At 40.8% G+C, this 25,665-nt stretch overlaps 1 protein-coding gene across 5 annotated transcripts in view; it reads left to right on the top strand.

Annotated features, from left to right (window-relative positions):
* Positions 1 to 25,665, top strand: part of dock11 (dedicator of cytokinesis 11) — a 103,856-nt gene that overhangs the window by 76,153 nt on the left and 2,038 nt on the right. For 4 of the 5 annotated variants that reach the window (XM_034290587.1, XM_034290584.1, XM_034290586.1 and 1 more), the window contains 6 exons: positions 2,806 to 2,919; positions 4,851 to 4,997; positions 5,257 to 5,467; positions 16,687 to 16,877; positions 20,047 to 20,141; positions 24,000 to 24,138. In XM_034290587.1, the coding sequence (XP_034146478.1) occupies positions 2,806 to 2,919; positions 4,851 to 4,997; positions 5,257 to 5,467; positions 16,687 to 16,877; positions 20,047 to 20,141; positions 24,000 to 24,138 (897 nt within the window). Of the gene's footprint in view, positions 1 to 2,805; positions 2,920 to 4,850; positions 4,998 to 5,256; positions 5,468 to 16,686; positions 16,878 to 20,046; positions 20,142 to 23,999; positions 24,139 to 25,576; positions 25,592 to 25,665 lie in introns of all 5 variants that reach the window. The other variant, XM_034290585.1, reaches the window with a different exon arrangement.

Here is a 25,665-nt window from a genome sequence, read left to right as displayed (position 1 = left end):
GGTAATATACTGGTTTGGAAAAAAGTAAGAGACCACTGCACCTTTTTCCTTTCCCTTCCAAAAAAGTTGAAAATTTAATGTTTTGAGTGAGGAACAAAATCATTAAATTTGCAGTGGTCTCTTAATTTTAACCTTTCTGTTCTTCATTCAAAACCTTCCTTTTTTGGAAAGGAAAGAAAAAGTTGCATTGGTCTCTTAATTCTTTCTGGAGCTGTATGTGCCCACTTGAATGCCATGAATGAGCAGGCAAAACACATTTTTATTTTATTTCTTATGGGATTCACATTCAACTGTAGGTCATAACAGAGTGACACAATCATAAAACATGGCAACAAAGGAAAAAATGAACTGACCCCTGTTCAAAAGTTTGCATACCCTTAGTTCTTAATACTGTGTATTGCCCCTTCAGCATCAATGACAGCATGCAGTCTTTTGTAATAGTTGTCTGTGAGGCGCTGAATTCTTGCAGGTGGTATAGCGGCCCATTTGTCTTGGCAAAATGCCTCGCATGAACCGCACGTTTGAGATCTCCACAGAGTGGCTCAATAATATTAAGGTCAGGAGACTGTGATGGCCACTCCAGAACCTTCAACTTTTCTGCTGTAACCATTGGAGGGTCAACTTGGCCTTTTGCTTAGGGTCATTATCGTGCTGGAAAGTCCAAGAGTGTCCCATGTCCCGCTTTTGTGCAGAAGAATGCAAATTGTCTGCCAGTATTTTCTGCTAACATGCTGCATTCATCTTGCCATCAATTTTCACAAGATTGCCTGTACCTTTAGAGCTCACACCCCCCCCAAAACATCAGTGAGCCACCACCATGCTTTACAGTGGTGATGGTATTCTGTTCACTATAGGCCTTGTTGATCCCCTCCAGACAGAGCTTATGGTTTTGACCATAAAGCTCTATTTTGGTCTCGTCACTCCAAATGACAGTGTCAAGGTGTTGTCGGGCATATTGTAAACCAGGCTTTTTTGTGGCATTAGCGCAGTAAAGGCTTCTATCTGGCAACTCGACTATGCAGCTCATTTTTGTTCAAGTATCGTCGTATCGTGCTCCTTGAAACAACCACCCTGGAAATACAAGCAGCTTGTATTTCTCTTGAGGTTACCTGTGGGTTTTGCTCTGTATCCCCAACAATTCTTCTGGCAGTTTTGGCTGAAATCTTTCTTGGTCTAACTGACCTTGGCTTGGTATCAAGAGATCCCTAAATGTTCCACTTCTTAATAAGTGATTGAACAGTACACATTAAGTTCCATTACCTTGTTACGCAGTTTGTTTTACTGTTCTGTTCTTCTCCCCATGGCTCAGTATCTGGCCTGCTCAGTGCATAAACGTGAGAGCTAACACACTCATTGACTATTTATACACAGACACTAACTGCAATTTAAAAAGACACAGGGAAATGTACCTTTAATTTCCATTTTCACATTTATGTATTGCCTTGTATGTCTGTAACACGGCCAAATATTCAAGGCTATGTACACTTTTGATCAGGGCAATTTGGGTAATTTCTGTTATCACAATGATTTAAAAAGGAGCCAAACAACTATGTGATAATGAATGGCTTCATATGATCACTATCCTTCAAGAAAAGACAGTTTTTTTTGCATGATCAGTCAAATTTTCAACGACAACATTTCACAATTTCTGCCAGGGTATGCAAACTTATGAGCATAACTGTACATTTTTATTTTCAGATATACAGCTATGAAAAAAATTAAGAGATCACTGCACCTTTTTGTTTCCTTTCGAATAAATCAAAAAAAGGTTTTTTGTGAGGAAGAGAAAGGCTAAAATTAAGAGACCGCTGCAAATTGAACGCTTATGTTCTTCACTTAAAACATTCCTTTTCAACTTTTTTGGAAAGGAAAGAAAAAGGTGCAGTGGTCTCTTCATTTTTTTTTCAGGTTGCTTAAGATCAAAACATGATTTTGTTTTGATCTTAAGCAACTGGCTCATTCACGGTAGTCTAGTGCAGTATAGACGTTCTGGGAATTATCACACCAAACATGCATGCCAACTCACGTCGCACATGACCGCCGTGTAAACACCATACACACCATACACCAACACTTGGTGGGTGCATGCCTTTCAGGTAGTTCATTTTGCCCAACAGAGAGTGACACATTTCAATGAATGTGGTTTATTGTGTTTACCTTATAGAAGGCTTGTTTTGAAACATTAGGTGAAGTTTTTTCAGGGCATGGCCGTCATTGTGCCCATTTTGGGAACCTGTCAGAGTGAATGTAATTTAAGTTAAACTTTTCGGGTGTATTCACACTTTTGAACACTTAACACTGCCTGCATTGAGTCGATAATGATACTTGCATTAGTGACCGGAGAGTTTCCCAAGATCTCCTTGAGATATGATACTTTTGGGAAGCTGGGCTGGGATTCAGGGCTTCTGCTGCTAGGGATTCACCATTGGAATGCAATATTATGGCCAGCATATTGTGAAATTATTACGTAAAGTTCACCATTAGGGGCATTCTAGTAAGTCTGGCAAATGACACATTTTGTCTTTACAGTAAACTTAAGAAATTAGAATAGGTTATTGAAAGTAAAAAAAATATTATATTAAATGTAATATATAGTTTGGTAGTAATTAAATAACAGTTGGCATTGAATCATATTTATTTGGTTTCATTATGCACCGTATTTCTCCATTGAGAAAACCTAACCACACTCGTTTTAGGTCATTTTTTAATGCTCTAACACCTAATTTCTTTTGCAGCTCAACCGCATGTGTGTCATGAATTTTCCTGACCATGAACCACCACTTTGTCCGTCTGTGTTTCCTTCAGAAACTGAGTCGTCTGTATGACACGCTGCACAGAGCCTACAATAAGATCCTGGAGGTGATGCACACAGGCCGTAGACTACTGGGGACTTACTTCAGAGTGGCTTTCTATGGACAGGTGGGTTGACATCTAGACCAGGGTTTAATGTCAGGACTCGGGATACAGAGAGCTCCCACTAAACTCACTCTCTTTTCCTGGCATGAAAAACATTGAGGTATATTATAATACATTTTTAATATGAACAGCCTATCAACGTAAAATGGAACCGTTAAACGTATGCGGTGTGTAAATATTGCCTTTTTCTTTAATCAACACTCAGGGTATTTGCTGGGTTAAAAACTGTTTACTTACACCGAGTCATCATGAATGCAAAGCGCCTGCATTGTTTGTTCAGAAACTATACACACAACCTTGAAATTCAGTTAGTACAGTAACACTACTGGCTTAACCTGTATTGCTAATGGCAGATGTAGTTGATGTTATATAATCATCAGCTACAAAGCAATTTTTGGCAAAAGCTTTATAAAAAGGAATGCCACAGACTAGATGTTAACTACAAGTGAAAAGTAAAATGTGCACAAGATATTCATCAAGCCTAAACCCCCAATGTAACAATGCAAGTGCAGAAAGGTCTTCTTGACTTATTTATTTAGAAAATGTTATTACAATATATTATTACAAACTATATTTTATTATAGTTTCTTTGAGAGAGCTTTGAGTTAATCAAATGTAACAAGTTCAGGAAAGAAAATCTTGACATTCATGTGTATATTTCTCAATTTGTGGTGGACAATTTTTTTTTTGGGGGGGGGGTGAGTGCCCTTTGGGAGGGCATACTTGAAACAAGCCTACTAAATCAGACAGTGAGACACTTAAGAGAAACTCGTTCATATTGCCTCCTTTCCGATATCCAACGGATTGGGCATGCATTCTAAAGGGTATGATAGTATGAACTGTGGAGATGAAGCTAAGGTATACTGGTTTAACTAAGGAACTAACATTGCTCCTCTATCAAGGAAGCTGTGCCTATTGCCTGAGGAACCCATTACAGTGAGAAGGGGCGGGTCCTTTTGCCATATATCTTTAAGATGGTAACTTCCTGTCAATCCAAAAAATGTACAATAGTCTTTTTTTGATGTTTACCGAAGAAAGACAAAAGACACTGCATTTTTATCATGTTGATGTTAGTATAATTGAAGCCGTTGGTTGTGGGTTTTGTCATATTATAAACTTTAACTGGTAAATGTCAGTTGGGTTAATCGAGCATCTAAGAACCCTGAAATGTGGAGTTCTCTCTTGGTAACTTCCCTACCTGAGAGATGGAGATTAAGTTAAGTAAATTCCTTTGAGACTAGTGGCCTCTAAGGAGGATGTTTTGTTGGGGCTAGGTGATTGTCAAGGGATGGGTGTAGTTTCACTTCTCTCTTTGGACATATAAACGATTTTATATATAGAGTTGTTGGCAGTTTCATGAAGCCAAGCCAAAACATCAGGTCATTTACAAATCACATACAGGACATCCTGGTTTCAAACAGATGGCTGTTTGACAAATTTTACGAGAGTTACGAGAGAGTTTGCTAAATTACTAAAATGTTAACGTGATATCGTTCATTGTGACAAAAGAACATATTTAACAGAATAAATTCCAGAAATATGAATATTTCGTATTTGAAGGAGTTCATATTCAACTAATTTCGGGAATTAATGTTTTCCTCCTAAATAGTCCGCATTTGATTTTGTTATATTCTAATGTACTATATCAGTGTCTCCCAACCTTTTTCAGTTACTGTACCCCCAAAATGTTTTTGCACTGCTTTCAGTACCCCTGAAGTACCCCCTCATGTTAATTTCACTAGTAAGTCTATGGTGTCATGAGTGTTTTCAAGTACCCCCCATGGACAGGCCAAGTACCCCCAGGGGTCCTAGTATCCCTGGTTGGGAACCACTGTACTATATAACCGCCAACTTGAATAACCCCATTGCCGTTTGCCAGTTGGAACTTGGAACGCTGTCAGTTTTCCGAGATGATTGTTATGTGTTGTTGTCAGGGCTACTTTGAGGAGGAGGATGGGAAGGAGTATGTGTACAAGGAGCCTAAACTCACCGGCCTGTCTGAGATCTCCCAGCGCCTACTAGGGCTCTACGGTGACAAGTTTGGTGCGGAGAATGTCAAAATCATGCAGGACTCCAACAAGGTAGTAACTAATTTTCTCTCAAATGGCACCTGATTCCATATGTACATACTGTAAGGGGTCTGGTCCGAAGTTGTGCATTATATGGGGAATAGGGTGCCATCTTATAAGGAATAACTAATACGGTCTCCTTCCTCTATTATGAGTTAGTAACTCCCTTCAATTGTGTTTAAGATAAATGTCAGTTAATGAGCTGAAATATATTTTTAAAACGAGCTATATTTTAGCTAACCACACCAATCTCCCGCTCAATCACAAACAGGTAAACCCCAAAGACCTAGACGCCAAGTTTGCCTACATCCAGGTCACTTTTGTCAAGCCTTACTTTGATGAGAAAGACTGTCCGGAGAAGAAGACCGACTTTGAGAAGTGCCACAACATCAACCGCTTTGTGTTTGAGACGCCGTACACACTGACTGGGAAGAAACATGGCGGCGTGGAAGAGCAGTGCAAGAGAAGGACCGTGCTCACAAGTCAGTTGTATTCACTACGTATTTAGAACTTCTTCATAACCATAAGGCTCTAGATAGCTATTGAACAATTCACACACTTTAAACCAGTTAGTTAGTTTATTGAAGGACCTCCTAACAACCCAACAACCTTGTGTACAAATATGAAATACTTAAAAAAATTTAGTTGCAGTACAACCTATTTCAACTTGCAACTACCATTTTATGACATATCTGCTACTAGTTGAACAAGTGATACGTAAGAAATCGTTGCTTTTAATGTCATATTATACACTCACCTAAAGGATTATTAGGAACACCTGTTCAATTTCTCATTAATGCAATTATCTAATCAACCAATCACATGGCAGTTGCTTCAATGCATTTAGGGTTGTGGTCCTGGTCAAGACAATCTTCTGAACTCCAAACTCAATGTCAGAATGGGAAAGAAAGGTGATTTAAGCAATTTTGAGCGTGGCATGGTTGTTGGTGCCAGACGGGCCAGTCTGAGTATTTCACAATCTGCTCAGTTACTGGGATTTTCACACACATCCATTTCTAGGGTTTACAAAGAATGGTGTGAAAAGGGACAAACATCCAGTATGCGGCAGTCCTGTGGGCAAAATGTCTTGTTGATGCTAGAGGTTAGAGGAGAATGGGCCGACTGATTCAAGCTGATAGACGAGCACAAGTATTTGATGCACTGCCGATTTTGCAGGTTTTCCCACTTACAAAGCATGTATAAGTTTGTCATTTTTATCATAGGTACTCTTCAACTGTGAGTGACGGAATCTAAAACAAAATCCAGAAAATCACATTGTATAATTTTTAAGTAATTAATTTGCATTTTATTGCATCACATAAGTATTTGATACATCAGAAAAGCAGAACTCAACATTTGGTACCGAAACCTTTGTTTGCAATTACAGAGATCATATGTTTCCTGTAGTTCTTGACCATGTTTGCACACAATGCAGCAGGGATTTTGGCCCACTCCTCCATACTGCTGTTAGATTCTGTCCAAGTTTGATCCATGAACAAAATAAATGCAACCAGAAGTCAGGGGAGAGCCTTTATTCAGCATGAGGTTTACGATGATAACCTTCCATAGTTCTTTCATTGTTCTCTCCAAATGCTTACAACGTAAACACAGTCATTTATACCAGGACACATAGGAGGTGGTCAGTGTTCATAGCCAACCATTACACAGACTATTATAGGTCCTACAAAATACCCTTGTATGGCGTATTCCAACCTATGACCCAAGGGTCTATTCAGAGAGTCCTATGACAGTCACATACACAGTTCCTAACAGGTGGTATGGACAGGGTGTTTGGGACCCATCAGTAATGGGACATCACATTTCCTACCTAGTGTCCTACTAGTCCTACTAGTACTCTCATACATTGTGTCATGCTTAATTCAATTACTTTCATGCTCAATATCTATCAGTCCCCCCTTCAATCATGTAACAATTAATCATTACATGTTGATAAAACTAGCTAAATAAAAGTACAGTCCAATTCTTAATGAATTGAAAAGGTCCAAACACTTCTGTAAAAAACAATAAAGAAAAATAATAAAAAGGACTATCTGGCCTATGAGGCTTTATTATTCCTTAAATGAAATGAAAATAAGATGCAGTGGACACAGCTTGCCCAGACACATACCACTGTATGGCACTGCAATCGTAGTGACCATCGTGATCAATCTTTACCATACACATCAAGTCCCAGGCTACTATCAGTCTAACCTGTGTCCAACAGAAACAGACCTAACAGGACATATTAATGCAATGCATAGTTAATTCCCAATAAACTATTTAAACAATCAATGTCCCCCCTTGTCCATATCATAAGTCATGCATCAACATCATACCTACAACCCAACATACCCTGAATATAACACAACACTCAACTCCAATGAATGTTCTAGTGACAGTTTCTACCTTTGAAAAGGAATATGGCACTAATAAACATATCAGGATAGCTGTTGTAATCATGACTATGAAGCAACTTCACAAAAAGACAAGTATCAATGACCGATATTTGGGTAGTGATCATATGTAGGTCCATCTGCCTTGTGAGGACTTAACATATATTCATAAGAGATCAAAAATACCAGTCACTTTAGGAAAATTATTGATTGTTAGGAATGACCCTAGATTCTCATCAAATGTCCTGTAGTTCTAGTCTTCAGTCTTCTCTGTCTTGCATCAGTGATGTAAAGTTCCAATATCAGTTATTGCAGTCAGTGTGATGTGGACCCAGCAAATTGCCTGGTTGTCCTAACAAGTCAGTTTAGGTGTGTAGTGGAATAGTGAGTTTCCAAAACTTCACTAATTCAAGATTAACACCACAACAGTGTCTTCCACTGTGTTGGGACCATGTGACCTGTCCAGTCAACTGGCCCGTGGTACTCTGACCTTTAGTATGTGGAGTCCTTCATTACTCAGGTGGATTCTCCTCTCATCTTGCTGTTGATGATTCATACACTCAGTTGTCTGTGTTCAGTTAGTGATGTGATGTATCATCAGAAAAGGGGTTGTGATGTCCTGATCTGTTGAACGTATAACTACAAAACAACGATTAGTGTGGTTCAACAGTCCATCGGACTTTCATCCACTGGGTATGGTTCCGTCAACTCCCAACAATGAAGACAATGGATCAGTCCTGGAAACTTGTGGATCTCAGAAGTTCCATCATCAGAGTGAAGCATACACCCCTATTCAGACAGGTTTCCATAAAAGTCTATGTCAAATTACCCTTTCCATCCAGAACTGGCTTGGTTGTTTTATGACTCCTTGTGCTATATTAATGCCCGATAGCAGCTAGCAGTGGAATAAAATTGTCAGACTTGACTTTGCTTAGCCAAATCAGAAATGGTTACATCTATGCTATTCCACCATTAAAATGTTAGACCTTACGTCAAACAAACAGTTTCCAAATAAACAATTAAAACAAATCCTAAGAATAGAATATGTTAAACATAGCAGATTCCAATGCACCATTATAACTATGCAAACAGAAAAAATACTAAATGTTCATGTAACTCCTTTTAAGTACCAATTTGATTTGCTTTGAGCCCTAAGCTCAACTCTTTCCAATCATAATCAATGATCATATCATACATCCCCCCTGCTTTCACTTCATTAAGTCAACGGAAAGCGACACCATGAGTGAAAGCAGAATCATGGCGAATATGGCCACAGGAGGCGCCATCCTGAGCCTACACTGGCCATCATTTTGGGACGGACATGTAAAAATAGAGAACTGGTAACAGGGATGGATCTAGAATCCATTCAATATGGAATTGCATACTGTATATTCATCAAAAACAACAAAGTGGAAATGTTAAAAACACAAACATTCACTAACATAATCAAAGACATCAATGTGCACCAGTCTTGTGCGAAGGAATTATAAACCATATAACCCAGTGACACCTTTGTCTTACAGAGCTAAACCGCTCTCATATTCTTTAAATGGCTATCATGAATTTAGAATACCCTGAAGTTTCTTGGCACATGCCTAACTAAATTGGTTTGCCCACTAGGGGATAAGCTGAGCACCTAAGTTGTAGGAGAAAAAACTCCAGCCCATGTTCCAGTGGTATACCTACTGCAACCACCAGGGCGATTGTATTAGCATATCTACAGCACCCAAATTTAGCATTTTCAAAGGCAACGACCAAACTACCTTGTGACAAACAATGTCTTGATTAACCTTCTGCATTTAAGTAAAATTCTCCAACTTTGATTCATTTTTATTCCAAATAGTTGCATTCAGCCAAACACTAAATCACAACTTATATTTGACCATGTCTGTGGTTCTATTGACATTGAAATGACTCTGTCATCAACAATGGAGGATGACTTTTGGTCAAAAGTCATGCATTTCAATGTTAAAGCTATTGGGTAGAAAATGTCTCTAACCTCTACTCAATGTTTGATCATCCCAAAACTGAATTTGCTTACGTTGAGGAAATTACCACAGTTGAAACCAGAGGTTGTTTGGGGTCGTCCTAGGGGTCTGCCCCCCTTCCTGGAGCCCTTGGCTTCACCCACTCATGGCTAGCCATAAATAAAGGCCAAATGGATTATTTAAAATGTATATGAAATTTAGGTTTCCACATATAAAAAATCCATACATGGTCCTCAGACTGTCTGTAGCAACATATGTTATTCTTTCAAATTAGCCGATATCCTTTGTTAAGTGAAGGTTCAGATTTACTGTTTTGTTCGCAGTTAGTAAAAATATGCTTGTCATATCTATACAATAACTTAACAATCTGGTGGATATTCCGAAACATTGGTGAAAATTATGACTAAACCAAAAACAGACATGACCACCCAAGTAAGCCTGTGTTACTCTCGCTATCCCAGGGTGTGGGGGTGTGTGGGGGTGTTGGCTCAAGCACTCCTCCCCCCTGTGCTGCTCTCTGAACCAAGGGACCATTTTAGTCAGTCAACTTTTTAGTATCTAACTTGCTCTATAAACACAAATGTCATCTTAGTTGTAAGAGAAACACAAAAAACTAACAAATTCAAATGTTCCTAATTAACCAAAGCCAATTCAACATTCAAAATAAAATATAAAATGTTATTGTAGGGGATAAACTCGCTTTTGGCAGTTTTCACCCTTTTTGTCATAATTTTAGACTTTAATCTCAATCTTTTGTCTAAAACCAATGTATAACATACATTAGAATCAAATTCAGTGCACATGGAAAGCCATGTGTCTACTTCAAAAAAATATTACCCTATGTGTATTGTTTCCCTCTCACCAGTTGTCCTGTGACAAGGCAGAGAACACACACATTCCAACTTGGGGGAAACCCTCTGTAAAGGCTTATGGCTGTTTTGGATTCATATTCAATCCTCATGGGACACAGCGTGTCTTCTTAACGTTAAAGATTATCACCATGTGGATTCTTCATTCTATCACTGATATAATATTAAGGAGAGAGAACACACAATATTTTAACCTTTTGTAAGAAAACCATGAGACTATTTTACTAGATTACAAAATCATCATTGTACCAATTTCTAATTTATCACTAGGGTTAGATGTACCCACGTGTTAAAGCCTGTAGTGTGACACTCCTTGAGGCCTTACGGTTTTAAACATTATCATCAATGCAATAAATACGTTTGATTTAAATGTACATAGTGAACATGACAAAGCACAACAAAACAGGCTATTCCTTGAATACCTATTAAAACATGTTCAAGCATGACAGAACAAAACTATTTCCAATGCTTATTAAAACATGCTATACACCATCAAAGTGCCTTCAAATTAATATTCACTTGAATAAGCATGGTCATTATCAAGGGAAGTGATCAGATTTCCTTGATAAGTTCCAGCTCTACTCAATATTTAGGTTAGATACATTTTTGTAAACATATTTAAAACTCTTAATCAATGATTATAAGTTCACGTCAGTTCCCGGTATCACCAGGAAATCCTCTGTCTTTGATTCCTGAATTCCATACATGGGAGATCTTTCCTTGCTGCTGATCGGAATGTGGGTAGAATGTCTCATGTTCCAACTGTCTGTGCATCCTGTCCTTTTCCTTTGGTTCTTCTTCTTCTTGCGACACTCATCCTGCCAATGTCCAATGATTCCACAATAGTGACATGATCATGATTTCTTTTTCAATGGGCTTTGAGTGTCTTTAGATGTTGTTCCTGCTTTCAATGTTTCCAGTTCCTTTTTCCAACTTATCCAGTTCAGCCATTTGTTCAGCCGACGCCGGAACACATTTCTGAGGAATTTATCATTCCATTTTTCAATTTCTGATAACACAATCATTGACCACTGTGTTTTTTGTAATTCATCAGGCATTCTTTGAAATTCTTCCCATATTTTCTGTATATCAAAAAAACTCCAAAAATCTTCTTCTGGAACAATGGCATATTTTTGAATTATCTCTTGGTGACAGTCATCTATTTTCAAATTCTTTTTGATCTCATAGGCCAATGATTTCACCATTTTCTAAATTACAACGGGAGGGCTGCAGTCCCTGTATTTACCACGTTGTTTAAAGATGTCTTTTTCTTCCCCTTACTTGTACAAGATTTAAATAATTACTACATACGCGTCAACCTGCTATCCAAATAACAAGGACTTCTAGATGAAGACCGAAGCTTTGCACTAAACAGTGGCCTATATTAGGACTTTACACATGTGTCACTTACTACTCAGTCTAGTAAGTACTTCCCATCACAACAAGGAAGATTTAGCAAGGACTTCTAGATGACTTAACGAAGATTTATCTTCTTCTGTGGAATCTCTGGACTAAGTCTAAGAACTTGACATCTTTCAGTGTCAACGTAAGTCTTGCATGTCCTCACCACAGGTTTCCATTGCCTAAAAAATGACATTTCTAGGTCTTCTTATTGTTCCAGATGTGTTCATCTGGATACTCATGCTGATTTAACTGACTTGTTCTTTTAGAGTGGTTTGACTCACCATTCAGAGTGAAATCCATCTATCCGGGTCACGGCACCATGCTGTTAGATTCTGTCCAAGTTTGATCCATGAACAAAATAAATGCAACCAGAAGTCAGGGGAGAGCCTTTATTCAGCATGAGGTTTACGATGATAACCTTCCATAGTTCTTTCATTGTTCTCTCCAAATGCTTACAACGTAAACACAGTCATTTATACCAGGACACATAGGAGGTGGTCAGTGTTCATAGCCAACCATTACACAGACTATTATAGGTCCTACAAAATACCCTTGTATGGCGTATTCCAACCTATGACCCAAGGGTCTATTCAGAGAGTCCTATGACAGTCACATACACAGTTCCTAACAGGTGGTATGGACAGGGTGTTTGGGACCCATCAGTAATGGGACATCACATTTCCTACCTAGTGTCCTACTAGTCCTACTAGTACTCTCATACATTGTGTCATGCTTAATTCAATTACTTTCATGCTCAATATCTATCAATACAGACCTTCTCCAGATCCTTCAGGTTTCGGGGCTGTCGCTGGGCAATACAGCTCCCTCCAAAGATTATCTGTTGGGTTCAGGTTTGGAGACTGGCTAGGCCACTCCAGGACCTTGAGATGCTTCTTACGGAGCCACTCCCAAGTTGCCCTGGCTGTGTGTTTCGGGTCATTGTCATGCTGGAAGACCCAGCCACGACCCATCTTCAATGCTCTTACTGAGGGAAGGAGGTTGTTGGCCAAGATCTCGAGATACATGGCCCCATCCATCCTCCCCTCAATATGGTGCAGTTGTCCTGTCCCCTTTGCAGAAAAGCATCCCCAAAGAATGATGTTTACACATCCATGCTTCACGGTTGGGAGTTCTTGGAGTTGTACTCATCCATCTTCTTCCTCCAAACACGGCAAGTGGAGTTAAGACCAAAAATCTCTATATTTGTCTCATCAAACCACATGACCTTCTTGCATTCCTCCTCTGGATCATCCAGATGTTTATTGGCAAACTTCAGACGGGCCTGGACATGCACTGGCTTGAGCAGGGGGACCTTGCGTGCGCTGCAGGATTTTAATCCATGACCGCAAAGTGTGTTACTAATGGTGGTCCCAGCTCTCTTCAGGTCATTGACCAGGTCCTGCCTTGTAGTTCTGGGCTGATCCCTCACCTTCCTCATGATCATTGATGGCCCACGAGGTGAGCTCTTGCATGGAGCCCCAGACCGAGGGAGATTGACCATCATTTTGAACTTCTTACATTTTCTAACAATTGCGCCAACAGTTGTTGCCTTCTCACCAAGCTGCTTGCCTATTGTCTTATAGCCCATCCCAGCCTTGTGCAGGTCTACAATTTAATCCCTGATGTCCTTACACAGCTCTCTGGTTTTGGCCATTGTGGAGAGGTTGGAGTCTGTTTGATTGAGTGTGTGGACAGGTGTTTTTTATACAGGTAATGAGTTCAAACAGGTAATGAGTGGAAAACAGGAGGGCTTCTTAAAGAAAAACTAACAGGTCTGTGAGAGCCAGAATTCTTACTGGTTGGTAGGTGATCAAATACTTATGTCATGCAATAAAATGCTAAATAATTCATTAAAAAATCATACAATGGTTTTTTTGGTTTAGATTCCGTCTCTCACAGTTGAAGTGTACCTATTACAGACCTCTACATGCTTTTTAAGTAGGAAAACCTGCAAAATCAGCAGTGTATCAAATACTCCCCACTGTATATTGTCAGTACTTTACATCTCCCTGAATAACGTCTGCTGAAAGACTTATTTACGCTACGTCAATTGTTGTCAAAACATTTTAACATTTACATAACGTGTGAATACAATTTCCTATTTACACTTGCAACGAGAATGTGTTCACAAATGTCACACAGCACCCTGTCAAAATAGAATCTGTTGCTTTTGGGCTACAGGATCAGATAGTTGGCTGGCTTTCTTGTTTGATTCCTTATATACAGTGCATTCGGAAAGTATTCAGACCCATTCTCTTTCTCCACATTGTGCTATAGACTTAATTTATATTTAATGAGGTTTTTGTCATCAGTCTACACACAAAGCCATAAAGTCCAAGGAACTCTGTAGACTTTGAAGAAAGAATTGTGTCTAGGGTTAGGTTTGGGAATGGTTGCTGTAACAACTTCACCACTGTCTCAGATAGACCACAGACTACAGTTAGTGAAGAGGAATATCACAGTAATGATTACTTGTAAGATGATCTTGCTTTGCAAAAAACTACCAGAGGCCCATTATATACTATAAAGCTATCATGCACATTTCATATGCACACACAGAAAACTATCCAAAGACAGAACATTAATTATTGAAAAACCTGTCTCTCAATAAAACCTTCAGCATCCTTTGAAGATTTAAGCAAAACAAAAAAAAAACTTTTTGTAACAGTATTTGTAATGAGTTGTTGTAATGCACATTTTAATAGAGGATTACATTATGAAAAACTGCTGAAGCATTGACATTTCCCAGAAACACAGTGGACTCTACGTCGTGAAATGGAAGAGGCTTGTATCCTTCAGCATTAAGATGACCTATCACTGGAACTAAGGGGCCTAGCCCAAACCCTGAAACACAGCCCCAGACCATTATCCCCCCACCAACAATAGGAACAATGCATTACAGTAGGTGGCATCTGCCACACCCAGATTCATCCATCAGACTGCCATATAGTGTAGGGTGATTCATCACTCCAGAGAACAGGGTTCCACTGCTCCAGAGTCCAGTGGCGGTGTGCTTTAAACCACTCCAGCTGACGCTTGGCATTGCGCATGTTGACGTGAGGCTTGTGCACAGCAGCTCGGCCATGGAAACCCATTTTCTGAAGCTCCCGATGCACAGTTCTTGTGCTGATGTTGCTTGCAGAGGCAGTTTGGAACTCTGTGGTAGGTGATGCAACAGATGATGGCCGATTTTTATGCGCTAAGCGCTCCAGTACTCAGCGGCCCCACTAACTTCGTGGCTGGGCTGTTGTTGCTCCTAGACACTTCCACTTTTTACACAATGTTAACACTTGCAGTTGACCAGGGCAGACCTAGTAGGGACGAAAGTTCCCAAACTGACTTGTGGCATCTTATGACAGAGCCACATTTAAAGTAATTGAGCTCTTCAGTACAACCCACTTTACTGCCAATGCTTGTCTATGGAGACAGGCAGATATTCAATCATTTTGGGGAATTATGTGTCAAATTTTACTAAGAAACCTGTTTTGTGTCAGGTAGAGTTAGCAGATATTATTAAGCCTCATTTAAAAATAGATCTCACTTTAGCCTAGTGTAGTTTTGGGTCGTTATCAACAACTTAATAACTACAGGAAGCGTCCTGTTACTTCCCATGTCACCTCTCAAGTGTTTCAAATGGAGATCGACACAACTGTTCTTCCTCATATGAATTGAAAGACTGTAAAGACTGCCCTAAATGTTAAATATAAATAGCCCTTTTTATGTGGTCAATAGACCAAGGCGTTTTCCGAGCTTTACAATGAACCCCAACCCCCCCCCCCTTGTTTTAGTTATCATTATATTAGCTACACAGCAACACAAACATCTAAACAATTTGACGAAGTTCATAAACCTTTTAAAAAGTTTACTGTTTAAAGCACTTGCAGACTGGAAAGGGTGATTACGATGGTAACATCTGTTCCACATTATATTAACAGCAGTAAAAAAGAAATTAACGCAGAAGGCCTCCGGCCTACCGGTTGCCGACCCTTTTCATGAGAGCCACTGTATTGGTAACAGCAGGTTTGGTTTTTTCTGACGCAAAAGGAAAATTATTCTGTAGCCACAGGAAACTGACCCTCGACCGTAAAGCACTTCAGAGGGTGATTAAAACAGCAGAGCGCATCACAAGATCTGAACTGCCAACCCTGCAGGATCCCTACACAGAGAAGTGTAGGAGCAGGAGCAAACGGATCCTTACAGATCCCAGTCACCCATGCCATGGACTGTTTACCAAGCTGCCGTCAGGCAGAAGGTACAGGAGTATTCAGTCCAAAACAAACAGGCTACGGGACAGCTTCTTTCCTCAGGCCATAAGGCTGCTCAGTTCAGGAACCCCTCCTCCCTTCCATCCAAAGTCCCCATGCACACCTGTCACTTTATATCATGCTCATCTCCCAATCATATCACGCACACCTGTCACATTTACATTGCACTACGGTTGTATACTTAGTTATAGTTAATATTATTGGTGTGTGTTTTTGTATAGTGTTATCATTGATAGTTAATGTTATATTATTATTTATATATTATAGTTACTGTTACTTTTTCACTTTTAACTGCACTGTCGGGAGTAGGAAAACCAAGCATTTCATTGCCACAACTTGTTATTGCAAATGACAAATAAACCTTTTGAACTTTTTGATATAGGCCTTGGTACTGTAGGTCAGTATACAGTTACAGCTTTTTCATGTGTGGTTTTGTTTGTCTAGATATGTTTACTTAATGTTATTTCGGAATTCTGACACGGCACAACCAGTTTGAGTATTTAGATAGGAGTCTTTGCCACTAACAACAAGCGTTAGTGTGTCTCAGTAAGGCCATTTCAGAATTATCTTTCTCAGAAAAATAGCCAGCGTTTAACCATACAAAGAGAATAGCAAAGAAACTAGTTAGGAACCCAACTCAGTATTTTCACAATAAACTAACCTTATCATTTTTCCCATGAGTCCTGGCAGTGTCTCCTGGAATTGCGGGAACATCCAGCTGAAGGGGTTAGGGTGTAGGAGAATATGTGTCATTCCTGACCCTGTGCTGTTTCTTTTTCTAGCTGCCAACACGTTTCCGTATGTGAAGAAGCGTGTGGAAGTGACTGGGGAGAAGCAGGTAGAGCTGAAGCCTGTGGACGTGGCCATCGATGAGATGCGAGCGCGCACAGCCGAGCTGACCAAACTCTGCTCCTCTCAGGAGGTGGACATGATTCAGCTGCAGCTCAAACTGCAGGGCTGTGTCTCTGTACAGGTAGACAGGCATCACTGTAGTTATATCACTGTGTCTCTGTACAGGTAGACAGACATCACTGTAGTTATATCATTGTGTCTCAGTAACAGGTAGACAGGCATCACTGTAGTTATATCATTGTGTCTCTGTACAGGTAGACAGGCATCACTGTAGTTATATCACTGTGTCTCTGTACAGGTAGACAGGCATCACTGTAGTTATATCATTGTGTCTCTGTACAGGTACACAGGCATCACTGTAGTTATATCATTGTGTCTCTGTACAGGTAGACAGGCATCACTGTATTTATATCACTGTGTCTCTGTACAGGTAGACAGGCATCACTGTAGTTATATCATTGTGTCTCTGTACAGGTAGACAGGCATCACTGTATTTATATCACTGTGTCTCTGTACAGGTAGACAGGCATCACTGTATTTATATCACTGTGTCTCTGTACAGGTAGACAGGCATCACTGTATTTATATCACTGTGTCTCTGTACAGGTAGACAGGCATCACTGTATTTATATCACTGTGTCTCTGTACAGGTAGACAGGCATCACTGTATTTATATCACTGTGTCTCTGTACAGGTAGACAGGCATCACTGTAGTTATATCATTGTGTCTCTGTACAGGTAGACAGGCATCACTGTATTTATATCACTGTGTCTCTGTACAGGTAGACAGGCATCACTGTATTTATATCACTGTGTCTCTGTACAGGTAGACAGGCATCACTGTATTTATATCACTGTGTCTCTGTACAGGTAGACAGGCATCACTGTATTTATATCACTGTGTCTCTGTACAGGTATACAGGCATCACTGTAGTTATATCATTGTGTCTCTGTACAGGTACACAGGCATCACTGTAGTTATATCACTGTGTCTCTGTACAGGTAGACAGGCATCACTGTAGTTATATCATTGTGTCTCTGTACAGGTAGACAGGCATCACTGTAGTTATATCATTGTGTCTCTGTACAGGTAGACAGGCATCACTGTAGTTATATCATTGTGTCTCTGTACAGGTACACAGGCATCACTGTAGTTATATCACTGTGTCTCTGTACAGGTAGACAGGCATCACTGTAGTTATATCACTGTGTCTCTGTACAGGTAGACAGGCATCACTGTAGTTATATCACTGTGTCTCTGTACAGGTAGACAGGCATCACTGTAGTTATATCACTGTGTCTCTGTACAGGTAGACAGGCATCACTGTAGTTATATCACTGTGTCTCTGTACAGGTAGACAGGCATCACTGTAGTTATATCATTTTGTCTCTGTAACAGGTAGACAGGCATCACTGTAGTTATATCACTGTGTCTCTGTACAGGTAGACAGGCATCACTGTAGTTATATCACTGTGTCTCTGTAACAGGTAGACAGGCATCACTGTAGTTATATCATTTTGTCTCTGTAACAGGTAGACAGGCATCACTGTAGTTATATCACTGTGTCTCTGTAACAGGTAGACAGGCATCACTGTAGTTATATCACTGTGTCTCTGTACAGGTAGACAGGCATCACTGTAGTTATATCATTGTGTCTCAGTAACAGGTAGACAGGCATCACTGTAGTTATATCATTGTGTCTCTGTACAGGTAGACAGGCATCACTGTAGTTATATCATTGTGTCTCTGTACAGGTAGACAGGCATCACTGTAGTTATATCATTGTGTCTCTGTACAGGTAGACAGGCATCACTGTAGTTATATCATTGTGTCTCTGTACAGGTAGACAGGCATCACTGTAGTTATATCACTGTGTCTCAGTACAGGTAGACAGGCATCACTGTAGTTATATCACTGTGTCTCAGTACAGGTAGACAGACATCACTGTAGTTATATCACTGTGTCTCAGTAACAGGTAGACAGGCATCACTGTAGTTATATCATTGTGTCTCTGTACAGGTAGACAGGCATCACTGTAGTTATATCATTGTGTCTCTGTACAGGTAGACAGGCATCACTGTAGTTATATCATTGTGTCTCTGTACAGGTAGACAGACATCACTGTAGTTATATCACTGTGTCTCAGTAACAGGTAGACAGACATCACTGTAGTTATATCACTGTGTCTCAGTAACAGGTAGACAGACATCACTGTAGATGAGTCTTCTTGAGTTGGTAACCGGTTTATAATAGCATCTCTTGGATTTGTGATACATTACAAATACTATTCCACGGCTAAGTGCTGTATGCAGGTATTCTGTGATCCGTTGTACCTAAGAACATTTCTTACCTGTGGTATATTGGCAACATAGCGCTCCCCGTCATGATTTAGGTTCACCACGCCATTATGCAGAACCTTTTATTGTTCATTGTAAGGTATGTTCCTCTTGCATCACGTCGTTCACTTGTTGCCCATCTGCATGTACTTTTTGAGGCCGCAAACAAAAATGCTGGCACATTGCTGTCATGCCTGATTGCAAGACACATGCCACAGCATGACACAGCCTGCTAGTTGGTGTGTTGGTTTGGTTACTCTGCCGCCGCTGGTCAGAGTCTGCCCAGGGACTTCCAAGAGTTTTGGGGAGGGGGGTGTAGTACACACAATTGAAACAAGGTTTGGGCCATCACAACGAAGCGCTCATTGGCTTGCCTTTGTGCACGTCAACCCCGTTCCAGCTGCATAGATGTCAGACCTCAACACAGGCACACATCATAGCACAGATATGCACGCGGTTAAGAAAACTCTGCAGAACAAAGCTTGTTAGCAATCGATTTTTGGAACTAGATCAGCTTCTCCAAAACGACCCAGGGTTGTAGTCCAAGAAGCCAGGCCTAACGATGGCCTTGGGGGGAGCCTCGATCTGTCTGGTTTTCACTCTAACCCCTGTCTAGCACACTGTAATAATGGCTGGTCCTGTCAGCTCAAAGAGGTTTGAGCCAACGGAGGTTTCAGGCTAACTGAGGTTGGGCTGAATCTCTACACAATGGTATGTGTCCCTGCCCTGTCTTAGTCTCTTCAGGGACATGTACGGGTTGGCCTACTTACTATTGCCTACATGCAGGCTTGGACACACATACTGTACATAAACCAGTGTGGCACCTAGTTCATATCTAACAGTGTGAGTGGTGCTGCTGTTTGTTAAACTACGGTAGATGCCATTGTAGGCAGCACTACTTGAAGGGGGAGAGGAACTGCGTATTAATCATGCCCTTGTCTCATGTGCCTCAGGTAAACGCTGGTCCCATGGCCTATGCCCGAGCCTTTCTGGATGACTCCAGCAAGTCCAGCAGCAAGAAAGCAATCGAGCTCAAGGAGATATTTAGGTATGTATAGTTTCTGCCCCTTTGGCTGAGTTACGCTACTAACAGCACAACACACTGCCAAGATATCAGCTACATCCCAAAGCTCAAACTCAAGTTGTGAAGCAAATGATTTAATATCCTATTGATGGATAACATTTAGGGGTGTTACTACAAACATATTCCTAACATTACCGTTACGGCACAGGGGTCTCTTCATGGTTCCCACGTGAACCCACATGAATACATTTAAAAACAAATAGCAGCTAAGCTGTGGTGAATGCCCCTTGAGTGAATCTGATTGAATCTGTTGAAGTGCGAGCATTTGCACACTTAGTAATTTAAATTATAATAACTGTTAGCGCTTTTCCAACTATTGTTTTTTGAGCCAAAGTCGAGGAGCAGCTGCAAGTACTACGAAAGCCAAATGATCGTATTTAAAACAAACATTAATCAATTCTCCGGGTTCTTTTAATTCTGGATGTCATTCTGACTTTCTGATAAATTCCAGCATTGATTGAGAGGGAGCTGATAAAACGGTATGTCGCAACTACTTGACAAAACGAGCTCGCTCGGCCGCTAACACCTGGTAATGTTGACACAACTACACTGATATCAACCCAGTATCAGCATCTCCGAAGCAACATGGAAACACAGAGAAACAACACAACGTTGTCTCCCCAATGCATTCAGACAGCCCTTAGCACCAATATAACCGGACCAAAGAAATGACAAGAGCAGTGTGTGTGTAAAGCTGCTGAACCGCGCTTGCACTCTGTGGAGTATAGAGGGGTTCCCCTTAGGTGGTTGAGCCACGTAACGAATTGTCTGTCTCTCACTTATTTCAACAAACAGGTCGTACCCACAAGTGATTGTAAATACAATATTTATGCCCTATTTATGGCACATTATTTTATTTTAGATTATGTTAACAGTGGATCAGTGTGGCATATTTTGCCAAATAAACTAAATACAGATCTTCAGCAAATGTTGACAGTCCATTTTGCACTGTACCGAAACCACACCAAACAGTGGCCCTCACAATGCAAACAGCTATCTTTTATGGCTCTTGGTGAACACCACCTACTGTCTCTGTGTAACTTTTGGCATGTGCAGGTGCATGTGCCTGATTTCACTGATGAGGGGGGAGCCCACCAGGAGGGGCCTTTTCTTATTCCCTCCAACGATTTGCCTTGAACCTGTACATTCTGTCCCCCCCCCCCAGCCCAAGTGGATAGAAACATACCTATTGACCTGATCAACCTCACCCCCAAACGATCTCATTTCCACAGATCTTTCACAGCATTTTATAGTTTTACTTTTTTTTCTTTTGCAGTTTACAGGGGATGGAAAAAATACTGGAAACACCAAAATATTGGAAACAATTAATATTAATTAACATATTAATATCATGGACCTAATAAGGGGTGGGGCCACCCTTTGCCTTCAGAAGAGATCCAATGCTTTTTGGAGTCGTTTATACAGTACTGAACTGTGTGGTGCATTATTGAACCATTCTTCAAGAAGAAAAGCCTCTAGTTCTTTAAGGGATGTAGGCTGTTCAGTGACGTTCAGATGTGGTGATCGGGGAGGCCATAAAAGGCAATTGACATCATCCAGTTGTTTATAAAATCACTCTTGAATTAGTTTAGCAGTGTGTTTGGGGCACTGCCACCATGGAACATTGGAACGTCATAAGGGAACAGTGTTTGCACCAGTGGGTCCTGTAAAATGGCCTAATTGTCCTTGGCCATATACGACTGTGTAAAGCATTCATCGGATTCGGTGACACCAAATGAGATGGCTGGCCATACCTTCTGAGATACCCCACTGTGTTTACTAGTTGGCAGCAGACATTGTGCGCTGAAGGAATCCTTTGGCTTCCTCCAAACGTAAACCTGTCCCTATCTAGGAAAGTGTGCAAGATGACTCATCAGACCACATTACTACAAACGTATTCCTAACATTACCGTTACGGCACAGGGGTCTCTTCATGGTTCCCACGTGAACCCACATGAATACATTTAAAAACAAATAGCAGCTAAGCTGTGGTGAATGCCCCTTGAGTGAATCTGATTGAATCTGTTGAAGTGCGAGCATTTGCACACTTAGTAATTTAAATTATAATAACTGTTAGCACTTTTCCAACTATTGTTTTTTGAGCTAAAGTTGAGGAGCAGCTGCAAGTACTACAAAAGCCAAATGATCGTATTTAAAAACAAACATTAATCAATTCTCCAGGTTCTTTTAATTCTGGATGTAATTATGACTTTCTGATAGATTCCAGCATTGATTGAGAGGGAGCTGATAAAACGGTATGTCGCAACTACTTGACAAAAAAAAAAATTACTGTTCCCCTTTTGCTCAGGGGTTTTGTGCTCTTTACACCAGGTTTTGCATATTTGTGCGTTGGCCTTGGATACAACTGGTTTCCGAAAGACAACCCTGTGATAAATTCCATCTTTGTGAAGCTCACAACATACTGTTTTTGTTTAGACTGGGTCACAGAGGTGCTGATTCAATTATTTTGTACATTTTGAGGATGTGCCTTTAGTGCATTAAGCAACTGTCTGTTTATCCCTGTTAGTCAGCTTTGACTTGCGACCTCTGATCCTCTTTGCCGATGCCATTTTGTCCATGTTAGGCATCAACTGAAATGATGTTTTAGACAGTTCCTCTTGACACATTGAAGAATTTAGCCATTTTTGTGACCAGTGCACCAGAAACTCTGTCTATTTGGCTTCTCTTGAACTCTGTTAGTTGCCAAATATTACACTGTAAACTCAAACATCAGTGCCAATTGTCAGACCTCTTTTATAACTGGCATATGCTGTATGTACAGCTATTTGGAAATCAACCAAATAGCTGTGGGAACCATATGACAGCCCACCCCCGTATCTGTCAACTATAGCTCATCAGTAACTGTAGTGGTCCAGCGATGCTAGTTGGTTGTACGATTGCCATTACGACCTTCTGAAGGATGCACACTTCTGCTGTAGTCTTAAAGGTTTTCAAACAATTCAGGATCGTCATCACTTTGTCCATATAGGTCACACATCTGGATCTATTGGTTACTTTCAGTGCAATCCATCTTCCTTTGGGATCAAGTTAATTAAATGAATTTGACCTTATGATGTGTTTTTGTACAATCATAATTATTGGACATTTTGTTTACCCATGACAAAATGGATTATACCAACAAGTGTTTTTCCCAAGCCACTTTGTCGGATGCTATAAAAATGGGTTCCTGTGAACAGTAAATAAGGCAGTCCTTCTCATGTCGTCATGTAAACACTTTGAATTATTTGCCTGGCCAGTGGAATTGTAACCCACGGTACTCAATGCAGCAGTTCCCATGGCGAATGAAATGTACGAATACTTGACCGCTGTTCCTAGTTATATTGTTGGATGTCTATACATGTTTAGCGGTAAGCTGAAACTGAATGTGCGTGTTAACCACACGGGTGAACCGTAATGGATGAGATGTCACCCTGAGCGAGCTGTCCACGTACATTTCCCTAACCAGCGGACTCCTTTTAGAATGTCAGGAAGCCAACACACATCTGTTTTAAAGGAGTCTTTAGGCGGCTGGGACACAAAGTTCGAGGAAGGTATATAGTGCTGCTTGCGGCGCGGAGCGGCGCAGCCCTTCTATCAATGCTTTGTTTAAGTATCAGTCACTCACGTTTCGCCCGATAAGCATCTGTTACCTGTTCAGAAGGCCGGCCATCATAATTCAAATGCAAAGCGGAATGCAAGTTACCGCTCGGTGTCGGCGGTCATGGGCAGCCTGGCAACATAGAGGACAGAGGTGCTGTTTGCATCCTTGAATGCATTGCGAAATGTTCAATGCTTGCGCCCTTGTGTGTTCTGTCCATGCAGGGGTTTTGTCGAGGCCTGCAGCGTGGCGCTGGACATCAACGAGCGCCTGATCAAGGAGGACCAGTTTGAGTACCACGAGGGGCTGAAGGGCAACTTCAAAGAGATGGTTAAGGAGCTGTCGGACATCATCCACGAACAGGTGACATGGGGGAGGGGGGTTTGCCCTTTCACACAGCCGCTGCGCTGTTCATCCGGACATTCATCAGCACTCATCCACTGAATCAGCCTCCAGCTGTAATACAGGCTGGTCATGAGCTCTCTTTTTCTCCTTTTCTTTTTTTCACACACCCACACAATTTAGTAACACAGTCAGACACGTACTTTAACTGACTCCTTTTCTTCCTCAAAATGTGTATTATCTTTCTCACCCAGACAGGGCATCAGCAAAACCCATTATTAATCCGCGTAAACGCACTATCTTAGTCAAACCACGCCATCATTGTTATGGCATGGACTTTGGTCAAGCTTTCAGATGGGTCTGTCTATGTGTGTACAGACGAAGTGGTGACCACGCAGAGGCTTGGCCTAGTGCGTCACGGAGCCTCTGGTAAACAGCAGTTTCCTGCCAGAAGCACACCACTCTCATTAGCACAGCATTCCAGAAATAGAACACTGCGTGTTTTCCCGGTTCTCCAGCCCTGCTTACCGGAGTATAACCCTGCTACGTCTAGGGTTGAAATTAGCAGGCAGCGTGTTGTATGTTGAGGTAGTCGGCCTAACCTCGTGGTGTATTTTAACCTCAATAGTAGGCAGAGAAGTTGCCTTCTGCTTGTAAAGAAACCACCTTGTTGTGACAGAAACGCTGGAAGGTTAGTCTGTGTTGCAACAAACCAGTTCTCAGAAAGAGGACTTCTGCATTGAAATTCCTCGGCGGCCTTCTACATGTGCTGCTACTGTTATGGCAAGAAGAAACATGCCTGTCTATACGCTCAGACTCACACACTCACACATGCCCATTCTCTCCTTCACACTAAGTCAAAGTGAATGCCCACCCAGTGGCCATCAGCATCAGTGGGTGTCTTCATTCATACTTTAGCATTCCTCTTGTTTTATATGCCGCCTCTTCTCTGTTTTGGATTTTAAAGCCGCGGTGCATGATTCAAACAAGGGCAAAACAGTTTCCCCGCCACCCGTACACTTGAAGAACGGGCCAGATAAATGTTGTCTTATCCTTATCAAAGGACTTACAGGCTATCGCATCCACTTGATAGTTGTAACCATGTTTTGAAGCACTACATCTTACCTTATGTTTGGGTTCTGATGGAGCAGTACATTTGTACTAAGCTCATAAGTGATTTGTAAGTTATATTCTGTAAGGATCAATAGGTGAATGGATGTATTTATCAGAGACTGCCACTCTCTAAGTATCTGTACACGATGTTGCTCTTTGACCAACGTAATCTGTCATGGACTACATCCATTGTTTACTTTTAATGCCTTCTCTTTCTCCTGATTGTATTTTGGCAGCAAACTCAGTGTTCCTGTGTCGTAACTTTTACTTTGCTTTGTAACACTCTTCCTGTATAACACTGTTGTTTCTTTTTCTTCTGCTTATGCTGGTCTTTCCTCCTCCTTAGCTTTAAGGAAGCCAGGTAATTTGAAACCTTCTGTTAAGTAATGTTGCTTATTAATTCCTAGATGGTTCATGAAACACACCTGTCATAAA

This window comes from Esox lucius, chromosome 24 (assembly GCF_011004845.1).
Source record: "Esox lucius isolate fEsoLuc1 chromosome 24, fEsoLuc1.pri, whole genome shotgun sequence".
NCBI lineage: Eukaryota > Metazoa > Chordata > Actinopteri > Esociformes > Esocidae > Esox > Esox lucius.
Note: the sequence above shows the minus strand (reverse complement) of the source record. Positions and strands in the feature narration are given on the sequence as shown.